General features: G+C 49.1%; 1 protein-coding gene across 1 annotated transcript; it reads right to left on the bottom strand.

Moving 5' to 3' along the window:
- Positions 1-3,885: 3,885 nt before the first annotated feature.
- Positions 3,886-13,885, bottom strand: LOC124654251 (L-type lectin-domain containing receptor kinase IX.1-like). The gene is made up of 2 exons (XM_047193271.1): positions 13,315-13,885; positions 3,886-5,576 (listed from the first exon to the last, which is right to left on the bottom strand). Exons 1-2 carry the CDS (start codon positions 13,883-13,885, stop codon positions 3,886-3,888), a joined length of 2,262 nt encoding a protein of 753 aa, XP_047049227.1.
- Positions 13,886-15,384: the final 1,499 nt, after the last annotated feature.

The raw sequence follows: 15,384 nt of genomic DNA, 5'->3' as shown, positions 1-15,384 counted from the left end.
CTTTATCTCCCGCAAACCCCAACGGGCAGGTGTCCCATCATTCGCTCCTACGATGATGAGAGCCTCAACGGTCATCTTCTTCCCACGCATCTCACGCCCAAACTCTGCTCGGATGCATCTTCTAACATCCAAAAATTCTCTATTGACCATGTCTGTCACTACAACTTTCATCGAGTCGCACCGCGACACATCGACACCCGAGAATTCGTCGCGTACGATGTCTCCATAAAACACTAACACAGTTTCCATCGTACCTACCGCACAACCATATTTTTAAAATAATGTTAGATTACAACACACTATTTTTTAATATGCGGAAATTTTTAATACTACCAACTACAAACTAAAATTAAAATAAGTATGGATGGATTTTAGTACCTCAACTTACTGTACATAGTCCGTATATGCACCATTCCTTAATCTAATTAGAAGTTCATCATTCATACGAGATATATTTCTACGAACATAAAATCATGTTGCATGTCCTAATATTTCCTAATTACATTTTGCATGCCCTAATATGTCGTAATCACGGTCAACATATGTCCTAATCACATCTCTCTAACTACACGATGCTACAAAATTCTTGCATGTTCAAATAAACTACTCTATAATAATTATAGCCATGCCATACTACACGCGCTAATGATATTCTAAAGCTAATTACAACAAATATTAATGAGAAAATTACAACATGCATGATACACATACCTTGATCTGTCTTCTCTGCTAAATTAGCTCCTTCACCCTACACTAAATGCGAAGCTCAGTGAGTTCAGATCGAGAGCCTAGAGCGTGAGAGAGTGAGTGATACACCGTACACTAACTCAAAATCATGTGAGTTGATAATCAGAGGCAAAACATGACAGAGTGAGTGAGTGATACTGCGCAGAGTGAGTGAGTGAGTGAGTCATACCGCGCAGAGCTGAGAATGTGAGCTTATAAAGAACGGTCGAACACGCTGCAATATTTTACGGACGAGAATCAAGCATCTTTCACAGTACATCATCGAAACCAGCGCCATTAATTGACTGTTACAGCATGCAGTGTGGTCGGGCGAGCAGCATAGCATGCAAATTCATCATTTTCGGTGGTCACTCAGCTGTATATGTCTGCAAATCCCAGTCTAATTTCTGTACACTGCAGTGCATCCACTGACAAAAGAATTGCAAAGTTTCATACGGGAATCATCGCAATCAGTGCAGCCACCTAAAAATCAGCGCACTTTGTCGGCCGAGATTCCCGCGCGCGCGCGTCGTCGCTCCGAAGTCGTCGCTGCGTCTGCACCTGTGGGCCCTGCCGCCACCGGAGTTGGAGGCATCTTCCACATCGACCTGCCGCCGAACCGTGGGGCGGCATGGCCCACCAGGCAAACGGCGGCCGGACGGCGAGAACGGCCGGCTAACGTGCCGCCACAGCCCTGGCGGCGGGGCCCTGCAGCCACACCCCCTGGCGGCAAGCGCCATGTGTCGGCTGGGGGCTCTGCCGCCACCCAGCAGGTGGTCCTTTTTGCCAATTTCAGTCACAGGTGGTCCTTTTTGTCAATGAATTGGGGCAGGTGGTCTCTTTTGACAAAATTTCCCGAAGTAGGCCACCTCTTTCAGCAGCACTGATCTCGTGAAGTGCTCGGCCGCTGATCTTATGAAGAATCTGGCCGGAGCCATGCGCCTTTGCCACCAGTTCAACATGTACCGCACAAATAGGCCGATCATGCAGAGCACAAGCGCTACCGCCCCGAGGACAAGGCCCAGAATGATAGTCACCTTTCGTCGGTGTCGTCGTTCTTGGCGCTCCTGTTTTTGGCGCTCCTTACTACGCTCTGACTCCTCGGCCGCCTGGACGCTACTCGTCTTATAAGTCTGTCTGTACGGATTCCTGTCAAGCTGCCCAGCCAAAGGCTTTTCGGTGAAGATGGCATAAGCCAGGTAGCAACTGTACCCCCTGATGGCACCGCTGCTATTGGTTGGCAACAATCGCGGCATCTGATGAGTGAAGTTGGAAAGGCAACGCGTGCACTCGCTTGCCGGCAGGTCCCTTGTGCACTGGGCCACTGCACCCATCTGTTGTGCATCGGTGAAATGTTGGATGTCCCCAGCAACCCGCCCAACCGCTAGCCCGGCCCTCTCCGTGAGTCGACGAAACAGCTCGAACCTTGTGCGACTCATGCCAGCAGTATCAACGACATACGCTGCAACCGTAACTCCATCACCCCGATATGGTGGCATTTGTTGCACATGGTGGTACTCGTGGCAAGGTCAGCGACGGAGAAGAACGACTCGTTGGAGTACCAAAGTGTGCATGCGTCATAGACAGCACGAACAGTTCGGCTGTGTGGGCACAACTTCATGATTCCCTCTGGCGCACGGGTAAGGCAATCCAGGCACTCAGTGTCAGTGTTGTCGTCGTAGCACATGACGAGGCCAAAGACCTCATCGACCTCTGTGCCGACCGTGCCATTGAAGAAGCCACCATTCTGTGTGGCAGCCATAGGGATCGCCAAAAGGAGGTTGTAGAGGTTCTTGTGGTACTGGCTTCCATCGCTGTAGTTCCCAGCAGTTGAGCAGGAGACTACGGATGGCCGCAGGGTCTTGCTGGCGTCGACAACTACGCAAATAGCGCAGGCGTAGTACACACCAAATACAACTAGGAGTAGCAGAAGGCGAAAGCATGAAGGTGGAGCCATGGCCAGGAGGTGGACAGTGTTGCTGACTGGTGACTCGGTTAGCGACCCAATCACCCAAGACATCACCCCTTGATATAGGTAGAGAAACCATACCTCAGTAGTCAACACACCATGAGACCCACTCCATCAGCATTGTTTTCAGTATTTCACGACCACCTAGTGGCATTGCATGTATTTTCTGGAGCTGATGCCATTTTATGTGAATTTTCTCTTGAGACAGCGATTGCAGAACAGCAAACCAAGCTATGAGAGTTGGACTCGTCTCATTTGTAGCACAGAATCTTACGGATTTTTCCACAGTTCGCTTTCCACTTGGTTCGAAGAGAAAATTTCAATTGAACCTGACCTCTTGAAAACTGAAATGTTTCCTTTGTTGGTATGAGAACTATTACATGCACCTAATCCCTCAAGAAAAATCCAGTTTTTTCTTGCGCTATGACCAAACGACTTGTATTGCTTATTTCTGTGGCTAAGTACGTTTCCAATAGCAAATAACATACATGACATCCAAATCCAACTCACACTTGAACCTCCGGCCTGCAGGCTCCAGGACTGGGCTGCCATGTTCTTACATCTAGTTGTTGTTGATTGAGCTGGTTTCGCTGTGTTAGTTGTGGACATATAGTTGTTTTCCGAGTTTTTGGTTTACCATTTTTTGTAATGAAAAACTGAGTTCTGCCAGCTGGCCTTTGGCCCACCGCAGATTACTCATCAAAGTTACTACGAGTCAATGGAAGTCAAGCAAGCAGGCTGCAGCTGCCTGCGCGGGAAATGAAAGGCGCGGTTGAAGTTGGACAGGATAGGTGGTCCTGTGCACTTGCCCATTGTACACGCAGCCACTTCCCAAAAAAAATAGCTTAAATCATCAGAATCCTACAAAATACAAGAGTTGCTGCACATATAACGGATCGAATTTAATCTGAATCCAACAAAAATGCAACCATGTCATGATGGTCGATTGCCCCGTTCGATTTTAATCAACGCGGGGTTAGCTCACCACATACACGTAGCTAGGCATGGAGCAACGTCAATTAAAAGCGAGTAAAGGTAGTACATGATAAGTTGCATACATTATTTTCATGTAGCTCAGATTTGTAATAGCGTGGTTCACTTCAAACATGTATATATAAAGTAATTACATTAGTTACAAGTAGTACTTGCAATTTTCTGAAACGGCCCTAAATGCCAAGATTGGCGATTAACTATTCAACTTTGTTACGAGCTGAATGGGTTGTACTGGCATCCCCGCTGCTGATGCCACCGGTAGTTCCCGGAGAACCAAAAGAGTCATCCGCCAGTGGTGGCCGCATGTAGGCTGGGATCGGCATCTTCACCGGGAGGCTCGGCAGTGGTGTCTCCAAGCGCAGAACGCTGACGGCCTGCCTGATGGACGGCCTTAGGCCGGGGTCGGGGTGCCCACACCAAAGCCCGACCATCATGACATGCTCCATCTCCTGCTCGATGAAATTGCCGTCCAGCCGCACATCGGCTGCCTCAAGGATGGCCCCTTGGCCGTAAGCCTCCCAGACCCACTGAATCAGGTGGATGACGACTCCCTCGTCATCGGCTCGGGCCACAGCTGGCCTTCGGCAGCAGGCGATCTCCAGAAGGACGACACCAAAGCTGTACACATCGGACTCCATGCTGGCCTTGCCTGAGTACACACACTTCGGGTCCATGTACCCGAGTGTCCCGGCTGCACCTGTCGTGAGCGAGCCCCGACCGTCGCAGACGAACCTTGCGAGGCCAAAGTCACCGAGCTTGGCTTTCAAGGACGCGTTCAGCATGATATTGCTTGGCTTGACGTCCCTATGAACGACACACTGCTCCGTATCCTGGTGCAGGTACATCAGCGCAGAGCCAAGGCCAATCGCGACCTCGTACCTGACTGTCCATGGCAGCAAGTAGTCCGGCTTGTACAAGTGAGCATCCAGACTGCCGTTGGGCATCAGTTCATAGACGAGCAGGAGATCACCTTCGTCACCACCGTTAAACCATCCAAGGAGCTGCACAAGGTTTCGGTGCCTTAGCCGGCTGATGATCCTCACCTCGGCAACGAACTCCTTCCAGCCCTGGCGGGAGGTCTTGGACACTTTCTTCACGGCGATGTGAAGGTTCGTGTCCTTGAGGAACCCCCTGTACACGCACCCGAAGCCTCCTTCGCCTAACTTGTTCCGGCTGGAGAAGCCGTCGGTGGCTGCCGCGAGCTCATTATATGTGAATCGCCTGGGGCCAGTACCTTGCTCGAGCTCATCTTGATATACTCTTTTGCTGCGGTAGTAAGCCATCAGTTTCGCCAGTTTTTCCAGGTATGATCTCATGGCAACCCTGGCTGCTGCCACCCATTTTCGCCACCGGTTCCTCAGGAACCGAACCAACATGACGACCAGGCAAACCACTAGCACCACGGAGATGGTGACAAGGCTGGCAGTGATGGCCACCTTTCGTCGTTGTCTTCTGCGAACCGTCGCCATTACCATTTCATAATATTTTTTCTGCTCGGCCATCTCCTTATCATGTTTCTCCATCTCCTTCTCATACTTCTCGCTATACTGGTATCTCTCCAGCTGCACATGTACCGCCCGTGGTTTGTCTGAGAAGATGGCATAACGCAGGTAGCAGCTCGACCCTTTGATGGCGCCGCCGCTATTGTTCGGGAACAATCGCGGCAGCTGATCGGTGTAGTAGGATAGACAGCGTGTGCACTCGCTCGACGGCAGGTCCCTCGTGCACTGCACCACTGCCCGCACCCACTGCGTGTCGGTGAACGGTTGTGTGCCCTCCGCGATCCGCACGTCCGCTTGGCTGGCCTTCACCGTGAGCCGATCAATCAGCTTGAGCCTTGTCTGACTCAAGCCAACCTTGTCCACGACGTACCCTACAAGTAAGCCTCCTGATGAGGACATCCCTACCTCACTACTACCTCCGTCATTACCAACTGAAGATGAACCTGCTGTGAAGCTCAAGTCCAATGAAGTCAGGATTGGACCAATGACACGAGCTCGTGCGAAGCTACTTAAACAACAGGTGAACTTGTTCCTAAACGATGCTTTGATTGATGAGAACTTTATACTGCCTAAGTCCTATTACTTATGTATCATCAGGTATCAAGAGGAGACGAGCATCGCACGAGGAGAGGAGCAGCTGGACATGAAGATGGACGTCAAGATGGTCGTGAAGCTGGACATGGAGCTGGACATGAAGATATCTCATGGACGCGCGAGGGAGGAGCGGGAGGCATGCGCGAGAGGAGAAGAAGAAGTCCAGGCCGGTCCAGAACCCGGTCAGACCGGCCCCCAGACCGGCCAGCCCGGTCCCTGGCCCGGTCGACCGGCCGCCAACCGGACGCCAACCGGAGGAAGCCCCTCGTACCGGACGGAAACCGGAAACCTCGCAGTTTTCCGGTCCACAGCCCGGTTGACCGGACCACTGACCGGACAGCCCGGTCCACAGCCCGGTTGACCGGCCGCCAACCGGACCGGCCGGTCCACAGCCCGGTCGACCGGATCCCAGACCGGACCAGTCCGAGTCTGTCTCGACCAGATCTATTCTGGGTCGGTTATTTTCGTACTTTTTGGACCTGAGGTCGTCCCAGACGCCTATATAAGTCCCTGGGACGCCCCACAAGTTGCTTTAGACCACGTTTAAGATAAACCCTAGTTCTTAGTTGTTTGCTCTGCAAAACTATTGAATTCCCTACACCATATTGCTTGGATATTGTGTAGATCCTGTTTAAGTCTTGTGTGATCTGCTGTTCCATTGGGAATTAGACGGTTGCAACTTACCGCTTCGTGGTCGGCGGCTACGTGCGCAAGTGTGTGGAGTTGCGAATATCTTGCGGGGTTGAGAGCTGTTGCATCTGGCGACGGGGACCAATCGAGAGATCTCGTTGCGTCATACAAGTTATCATCCACTTCATCGTCGTGTATCTCCGCTGCCATCACCCGTGATCATCATCACCACCGTTGCTTACTGAGAAGATCGGGCCACCCCTTATCATCTTGGTATCAGATTTCCAGTTTTCCTCGGTAAGCCATCCACAATCCACCCCATAGTTGAGTTGTGAGTGTTTTCCTATCCAGAAAAAGCCAAAAATATTTAGGGTTAGGGTTTGCCATAGCCATAGCTTGCACTAATTTCGAGTTTTAGTTGCTTTTCGTAGTTGTTTTTGCGTACCTTTATCTTTCTTCTAGTAGAATTGTTAGGGTTTGTGTTTTCTCTATTATCTAGTTTATCTTTTAGTGTCAGTTTTGTTTCTCCGAGTCCACATAGCGTACAGTGTGCTTGTTCCCAACCATAGACACAGCTTTTCGATATACGTGACTAGGAACTTCCCCAGAAGAGACTAGTTTTACCGCTCGACAGGCTGCTCATTAGGGTTTTGGTGCTTTGCATATCTTGTTGGCCGTGTTATCAAGGAGTTGAGTCATAAAAAAAAAAATTGAAAAGAAGCAAAAAGAGCTACATAGCTGCGTGTGTTACAAAAAGAAAATACAAAAAGAAAAGTGTGTGCTAGTTGAAATCAAGTGAAAGGCCTAAGTTTTTCCGTAGTTGAGCGATCTTGTGCCTGTCTCATTGAGCTTTGCTAGCGTCTCTCTTGTGCATTGCAACCTTTCCTCCATATAGTTGCATTGCCCCATTATATCGCCTTGTGTGAGTATCTTTGGTTGTCTACGGTCAGCGCTAGAGCTTGTTATTGGTGCAAATAGGTAGCCTACCTACAGCCCCACATATACCCTGCTTTGTCGTGTGATTGTTCTTATACCCTTGATATTCGCTTCGCTACACCCGTGCACGAGTTGTTACTACAAGTGGTAAGCAACACTAATTTACTTTGGAACGGTAAGATTTCCTTTTCTTATCAGTTTTGAGTGAGTTGTGAGAGTACCACCATATATTTTTGATTTAGTGCACTAACCTACTAATCATGTCTGCTAGTGATAATAAGATTGTTAACCAGGAAAACAAGAACTCGGCAGATATCATCACCTGGAGGGAGTATGAAGCTCTTCGTAATGAGATGCGACGTGAATTCCGCACTAATGATGATGAGCTTAAGAGTACAGTTGATGAGATCAAACAAACGCTGGATGCTACTAATGTCACCGTCACTGGCTTGTCTGATCAAATGACGGATATACAGCGCAATCTTGCGGATATGCGTCTCGCTATTGAGAACTTGACTGTACTACAACAACAACAACAAGAAGATGATGACGATCCTGAACTTGAAGATGACGCACACAATGCTCGTGGTGCGCCTCGTGGTCATCGTCCTCGTGGCTGGGTTCCACTTGGCCGCAATGGTCGTGGACAAGATGAAGAAGATGGATTGGGTAAGCCTAAGTTTTCCATACCCAAGTTTGAAGGAGGAGCTGATGTTGAAGAATACCTCACTTGGGAGCTCAAGATTGAGAAATTATGGAGCCTACATCCACACTACTCTGAAGATAGGAAGATCAAGCTTGCATCTTCTGAATTTGATGGTTATGCATTGCGTTGGTGGGATTCTTTGATTCGTAACCTCGATGAAGATGGTGCACAACCTATCCGTACATGGCGTGCTATGAAAGAGGCAATGACTTCTCGTTTTGTGCCTACAAATTACATGCGGAACATATTTGATAAGCTAACACTATTGAGGCAAGGTGTGAAGACTGTTGATGAGTACTACATGGAGATGGAGATGCTTATGCAGCGTGGTCGTGTCCGTGAGTCTCTCGAGATGACAATGCAGCGTTTTCTGAATGGATTGAAGTATGATGTTAAAGGCATTGTTCGTCATTACACCTACACCAATATGAATCAATTGTTACATCATGCAAGAGAAGCTGAATCACAGTTGGCTGAAGAAGCAAAGGTTAAAGGACGTGCTACGGGAGCTGGGCGTTTTACACCCCGCGCGCCCTCTACAGCGCCGGCGCCCTCAACGCGCTCCGCTCCTTACTCTACTCCGCCTAGCAAACCGGTCTCCAATGTATCTAATGCAAAGAAGTCCGAATCTGCTGCAAGTACGAGTGGTTCTGGTGCGTCTACAACGCGCAACCGTGATATGCTTTGCCATACATGTGGTGGCAAGGGTCACTTCAAGAGAGATTGTCCTAACCGCAAAGTCATGTTTATCAATGAGGACAATGAGTATGAGACTCGGAGATGATGCTGATCCAAATGCTCCAGACAATGATGACTATGACACTGATGGTGAAGATGCATATCCTTCTGATGCTCGCACCATTGTTGTGTCGCAGCGTGCTCTTAATGTGTTGCCTAGTGCATCTACTCAGCGCTGCAATTTGTTCCAAACCAAAGCTTTAGTTGGTCCTGACAAGGCTTGCAAGGTCATTATTGATGGCGGGAGTTGCCGCAATTTAGCAAGCAAGGAGTTATGTACCAAGCTGAAGTTGAAGTATCTACCGCACCCGCATCCATATTATATTCAGTGGTTGAGCGATAATGGTGAGATGAAGGTAAACCACATGGTGCGTGTTGAGTTTGCGATTGGACCGTATAAGGATTGCATTGATTTTGATGTGGTTCCTATGACGGTTTGTCACCTTTTATTGGGTCGGCCTTGGCTCTATGACCGTTACGTGCAACACAATGGCCGTGCCAATACATATCACTTGGAGTACAAGGGCAAGAAAATTAACTTACAGCCTATGTCACCACAACAAATTGTCAATGAGTCTCGTCAGAAGATCGAAGTAAATTTGGAGGATGCACCTCTAGATAGGCGAGAGAATTGTAATGTCGTGAGTGATATAACGAAAAGTGAGAGAGTGAATTCCTTAGTCTCATTAGCCACCAAAGAAGACATGAGAGAATTTAGTGAGGATCCTACGGCCATGCCTCTTGTGCTTTTGTACAGGGGTACGGTTTTGGTTTCTAACGACATGACCCCTCTTCCTCTTGGTGTTTCTAATGTTTTGCAGGAATTTGGCGACGTGTTTCCGGAGGAGGTACCCGCAGGACTACCACCATTGCGAGGTATTGAGCATCAAATTGACTTGATTCCCGGAGCATCGCTGCCCAATAGGGCGCCATATCGCACTAATCCCGAAGAGACAAAGGAGATACAGAAGCAAGTACAAGCGCTACTCGACAAAGGTTATATTCGCATAAGCCTTAGTCCTTGTGCTGTTCCTGTTATTCTAGTTCCTAAGAAAGATGGTACTTGGCGTATGTGCGTAGATTGTAGAGCTATAAACAACATTACTATTCGATATCGTCATCCTATTCCCCGTTTAGAGGATATGCTAGATGAATTGAGTGGTGCTGCTTGTGTTCTCTAAAATTGATTTGCGTAGTGGTTATCATCAAATTAGGATGAAAGAAGGGGATGAGTGGAAAACTGCCTTTAAAACAAAATTTGGTTTATATGAGTGGTTAGTAATGCCTTTTGGTTTAACTAATGCACCTAGCACTTTCATGAGACTGATGAACCATGTTTTGCGTGAATTTATTGGCAAATTTGTGGTTGTGTATTTTGATGACATATTAATCTACAGCCGCAATGAATCTGATCATATTATACATATTCGACATGTTTTGCAAGTGTTGCGTGATAATCAACTCTATGGTAATCTTGAGAAGTGCACATTTTGCAAAGATAAGGTCATATTTCTGGGTTATATTGTCTCTAAGCATGGAGTAGAAGTAGATGTGTCTAAAATTGAAGCTATTCAAAATTGGCCTACTCCCATGAATGTGAGTCAAGTTAGAAGTTTTCATGGTCTAGCTGGGTTTTATCGCCGTTTTGTGCCCAATTTTTCTACTATTGCTGCACCTTTGAATGACTTGACTAAAAAGGGTGTTGTCTTTGAGTGGGCGCAGCCCAAGATCATGCATTTGATGAACTGAAACGATTGTTAACTTCTGCACCGTTGCTTGCACTTCCTGATTTCAATAAGCAATTTGAGATTGAATGTGATGCTAGTGGTATTGGAATTGGTGGTGTGTTGATGCAAGAGGGTCGCCCAATTGCATATTTTTCTGAAAAACTATCTGGTGCTAAGTTGAACTATCCTATCTATGATAAAGAATTGTATGCTTTAATTCGAGTTCTTGAGGTTTGGCAACATTACTTGTGGCCAAAAGAATTTATCATACATTCTGATCATGAAGCTTTGAAATACCTGAAAGCCCAATCTACTTTGCATAAGCGTCTAGCTAAGTGGGTTGAGTTCATTGAGTCTTTTCCATACATTATTAAGCATAAGAAGGGAAAAGATAATATTGTTGCTGATGCTCTATCTAGGAAGACTATGCTATTAACTCAACTTGATGTTAAAATTCCTGGTTTAGAGATACTATGTGATTTGTATGCCACTGATCATGATTTTGCTGAACCATATCGCTTATGTGCTCTTGGTAAAGCATGGGAAAAATATCACATACATGATGGTTTCTTGTTTAGGGCTAACAAACTATGTGTTCCGGAATCGTCCGTGCGTTTGCTCTTATTGCGGGAATCACATGCTCGGAGGTTTGATGGGTCACTTTGGGCGTGAGAAGACGCTACTCATGCTAGCTGACCACTTTTATTGGCCAAAGATGAGGCGGGACGTGGATAGATATGTGCGAAGATGCATTACTTGCAACAAGTCTAAGTCCAAGCTGAAGCCTCACGGTTTGTATACTCCTTTACCGGCACCTACTACACCATGGGAGGATATTAGTATGGATTTTGTGTTGGGTTTGCCGCGTACTAAGAGAGGCTATGATTCTATATTTGTGGTAGTGGATAGATTTTCTAAGATGTCACACTTTATTGCCTGCCACAAGAGCGACGATGCGTCGCATATTGCTAACCTGTTTTTCAGGGAGATTGTACGTCTACATGGAGTCCCGAAGACTATTGTTTCGATCGTGACGTGAAGTTTATGAGCTACTTCTGGAAGACGCTTTGGAGAAAGCTGGGGACGAAGCTGCTTTTCAGCACTACTTGTCATCCCCAAACTGATGGTCAAACTGAAGTGGTGAATAGAACATTGTCACAACTGTTGAGATCCATGATCAAGAAGAACCTGAAGGAGTGGGAAGAATGTTTGCCGCATGTGGAGTTTGCTTACAACAGGGCGGTACATTCAACCACGGAACTATGTCCTTTTGAGGTGGTGTATGGTTTCAAACCCATTACTCCACTTGACTTGTTGCCTTTGCCCATACATGAGAGAGTTAATATGGAGGCATCAAAGAGGGCAGATTATGTGAAGAAGATTCATGAGAAGACTAAAGAGTTGATTGAGAAGAAAGGCAAGAGCAATGCTGCAAGGATGAATAAGAAGCGCAAGGATATGTTGTTCAAGCCTGGTGATTTGGTCTGGGTACATTTTCGCAAGGATAGGTTCCCGAAGCTGAGGAAGTCTAAGTTGAAGCCTCGTGGTGCTGGTCCTTACAAAGTGCTTGCCAAGATCAATGATAATGCATACTCAATAGATCTTCCAGAGGATGAGTTTGGTGTCAGTAATTCTTTCAATGTTGCTGATTTGACACCGTATGACGGAGAAGACCTTGGAGCGTCGGGGTCGACGCCTTTTGAAGGGGGAGATGATGAGGACATCCCTACCTTACTACTACCTCCGTCATTACCAACCGAAGATGAACCTCGCTGTGAAGCTCAAGTCCAATGAAGTCGGGATTGGACCAATGACACGAGCTCGTGCGAAGCTACTTAAACAACAGGTGAACTTGTTCCTAAACGATGCTTTGATTGATGAGAACTTTATACTGCCTAAGTCCTATTACTTATGTATCATCAGGTATCAAGAGGAGACGAGCATCGCACGAGGAGAGGAGCAGCTGGACATGAAGATGGACGTCAAGATGGCCGTGAAGCTGGACAAGGAGCTGGACATGAAGATATCTCATGGACGCGCGAGGGAGGAGCGGGAGGCATGCGCGAGAGGAGAAGAAGAAGTCCAGGCCGGTCCAGAACCCGGTCAGACCGGCCCCCAGACCGGCCAGCCCGGTCCCTGGCCCGGTCGACCGGTCGCCAACCGGACGTCAACCGGACGGAGCCCCTCGTACCGGACGGAAACCGGAAACTTCGCAGTTTTCCGGTCCACAGCCCGGTTGACCGGACCACTGACCGGACAGCCCGGTCCACAGCCCGGTTGACCGGCCGCCAACCGGACCGGCCGGTCCACAGCCCGGTCGACCGGATCCCAGACCGGACCAGTCCGAGTCTGTCTCGACCAGATCTATTCTGGGTCGGTTATTTTCGTACTTTTTTGGACCTGAGGTCGTCCCAGACGCCTATATAAGTCCCTGGGACGCCCCACAAGTTGCTTTAGACCACGTTTAAGATAAACCCTAGTTCTTAGTTGTTTGCTCCGCAAAACTATTGAATTCCCTACACCATATTGCTTGGATATTGTGTAGATCCTGTTTAAGTCTTGTGTGATCTGCTGTTCCATTGGGAATTAGACGGTTGCAACTTACCGCTTCGTGGTCGGCGGCTACGTGCGCAAGTGTGTGGAGTTGCGAATATCTTGCGGGGTTGAGAGCTGTTGCATCTGGCGACAGGGACCAATCGAGAGATCTCGTTGCGTCATACAAGTTATCATCCACTTCATCGTCGTGTATCTCCGCTGCCATCACCCGTGATCATCATCACCACCGTTGCTTACTGAGAAGATCGGGCCACCCCTTATCACCTCCCCCGTACCAAGTTTGGTCAGGGGCTCTGTTGTTCTCAGGTTGGTAAGCGGTTTGTTCCACCTGGGGCGCGACGGAAAGGTCGACCATGTCAACGACGGAGAGGTCGGCAACAGAGAAGAATGACTCATCGGAGTATTGGAGGGAGCAAGAGTTGTAGACAGCGCGAACCGTCCGGCTGTGGGGGCACAGCTTCATGATACCATCGGGTGCACGATCGAGGCAGTCCTGGCACTCGGCGTCAGTGTCTCCGGCATAGCACATGAAGAGGCCAAAGGCCTCATTGCCTGCCGCGCCGAACGTGCCGTTGAAGAAGCCGTTGGAGTCAACGGCCATGGGGATGTCCGACAGGAGCCGGTAGAGGTTCACATGGTATGGGCTTCCGTCGCTGTAGTTGCCGGCAGTTGAGCACGAGATTACAGATGGCCGCAGGGGCTGGGTGGCCATGCTGCCGGCCAAGTCTTCTTCAACAAGTGGACGGGCATGGCAAGCAGGGGCGATTGCCAGGACCAGCAGAAGGCAACCCCATGGAGATAAAGCCATGGCCGGCCAGTGGTGGTGGCAACCTTGGTGAGTTGTGAGCAACAACAATCACACGAGGCACTCGTTTATGTAGGTGTATCGGTGTATATTTGCAGAGACAACTATGCCACCGAAAATGAACCCCATCCATGTGAATTGCTTTAAATATTCCACCAACTCGTGATATTTTGCATTTTCTCGGAGATTGACCAAGACCCGTCAACTTCGGTGGGCACACTGTTTTGGTTATTTTGGGCATCAAGTGGTTGAGAGTAACTTGTGCTACTACAATTATTATTGCAGGAAGATTACACGCTGGCTGATTTATAACTGCACCAAGCCACCATGTGTGTGAGTTGCCGGCAGTTGACGACGACAGCCGGGAGTAGCAGAAGGCAAACTGCAAACACATGGAGGACTGGAGGTGAAGCCAAGGGCGGCCAGTGGTGGTGGTGACTTGATGAACAGATCGACAAATAACAGAAGAGGAGGCTGCATTTGGTCATGCTTGGCCGGCTGCCCCATGACCACATGCATGGCCGATTGGCCGGCCGCACTTGGAGTGCATGGCTGGCTGGCCATTTGGTGGCCTTAGCAGGCTTCTATTTTGAGGCATCATGGCCGGCAATCCTTTGAACCAAGCAGTAGCGGACGACGGCGGCCGGCCAGACGCTGATAATCGATCGTCGCCCGTGTAAGCGTATGTAATATGGTATGTGTATATGTACGGAGTAGTACTCCGACTATACACGTACATCTCATGTACTGCCACGTAGGGGTTTTTTTCCTACTCTATATAACATGCAACCGATGGCCCGTAAGGGCACGCATCGTTACACCAAAACCAACATGGTATCAGAGCGGGTCTCTTCCCTCTAGCTGCCAAAACCCTAAAATCTCCGCCGCCGCACCGTGCCGCCGCCGCCGCACCGTGCCGCCGCCGCCGCACCGTGCCGCCGCCGCCGCCACTACAATCTGCCGCCGCCGCAGCCTTAGTCTGCCGCCGCCGCCAACCTCTACAAAACCTAGCCGCCGCCGTTGCACCTGCTGCTACCGCCGCCGCCTACAACCAAAACCAACAAACCCTAGCCGCCGCCGTCGCACTTGCTGCTGCCGCCGCCTACACACCAAAAGCTATAAACCCTAGTCGCCGCCGCATCTATTGCTGCCGCCACTGCTTACGCCACGCCAAAACACCGCAAAAACCACTACTGTGTCTCTGCCGTCGTCCTTGTCTCCGGTTCGATGGCCACCTCTTCGTCAATGTCTGCTACCGCTCTCGCCGCTGCGCTTGGGACGCCTCCATCCCAGCCGCTTACGCGTGAAAACACGCTCGTGTGGAAGGCGCTGGTGATCCCTGCGCTGCGCGGCGCCCGTGTTCTTGATCTGGTTGAAGGCAAGGACAAGGCGCCTAATGAGACTGTCTCCACCGAGGACGCCAACAACAAGCCGATCACCATCGTCAACCCTGACTATGAGGCGTGGATCTCCCGCGATCAGCAAGTTCTGCGATGGCTTCT

This window comes from Lolium rigidum, chromosome 5 (genome assembly GCF_022539505.1).
Source record: "Lolium rigidum isolate FL_2022 chromosome 5, APGP_CSIRO_Lrig_0.1, whole genome shotgun sequence".
Classification (NCBI taxonomy): Eukaryota; Viridiplantae; Streptophyta; class Magnoliopsida; order Poales; family Poaceae; genus Lolium; species Lolium rigidum.
Note: the sequence above shows the minus strand (reverse complement) of the source record. Positions and strands in the feature narration are given on the sequence as shown.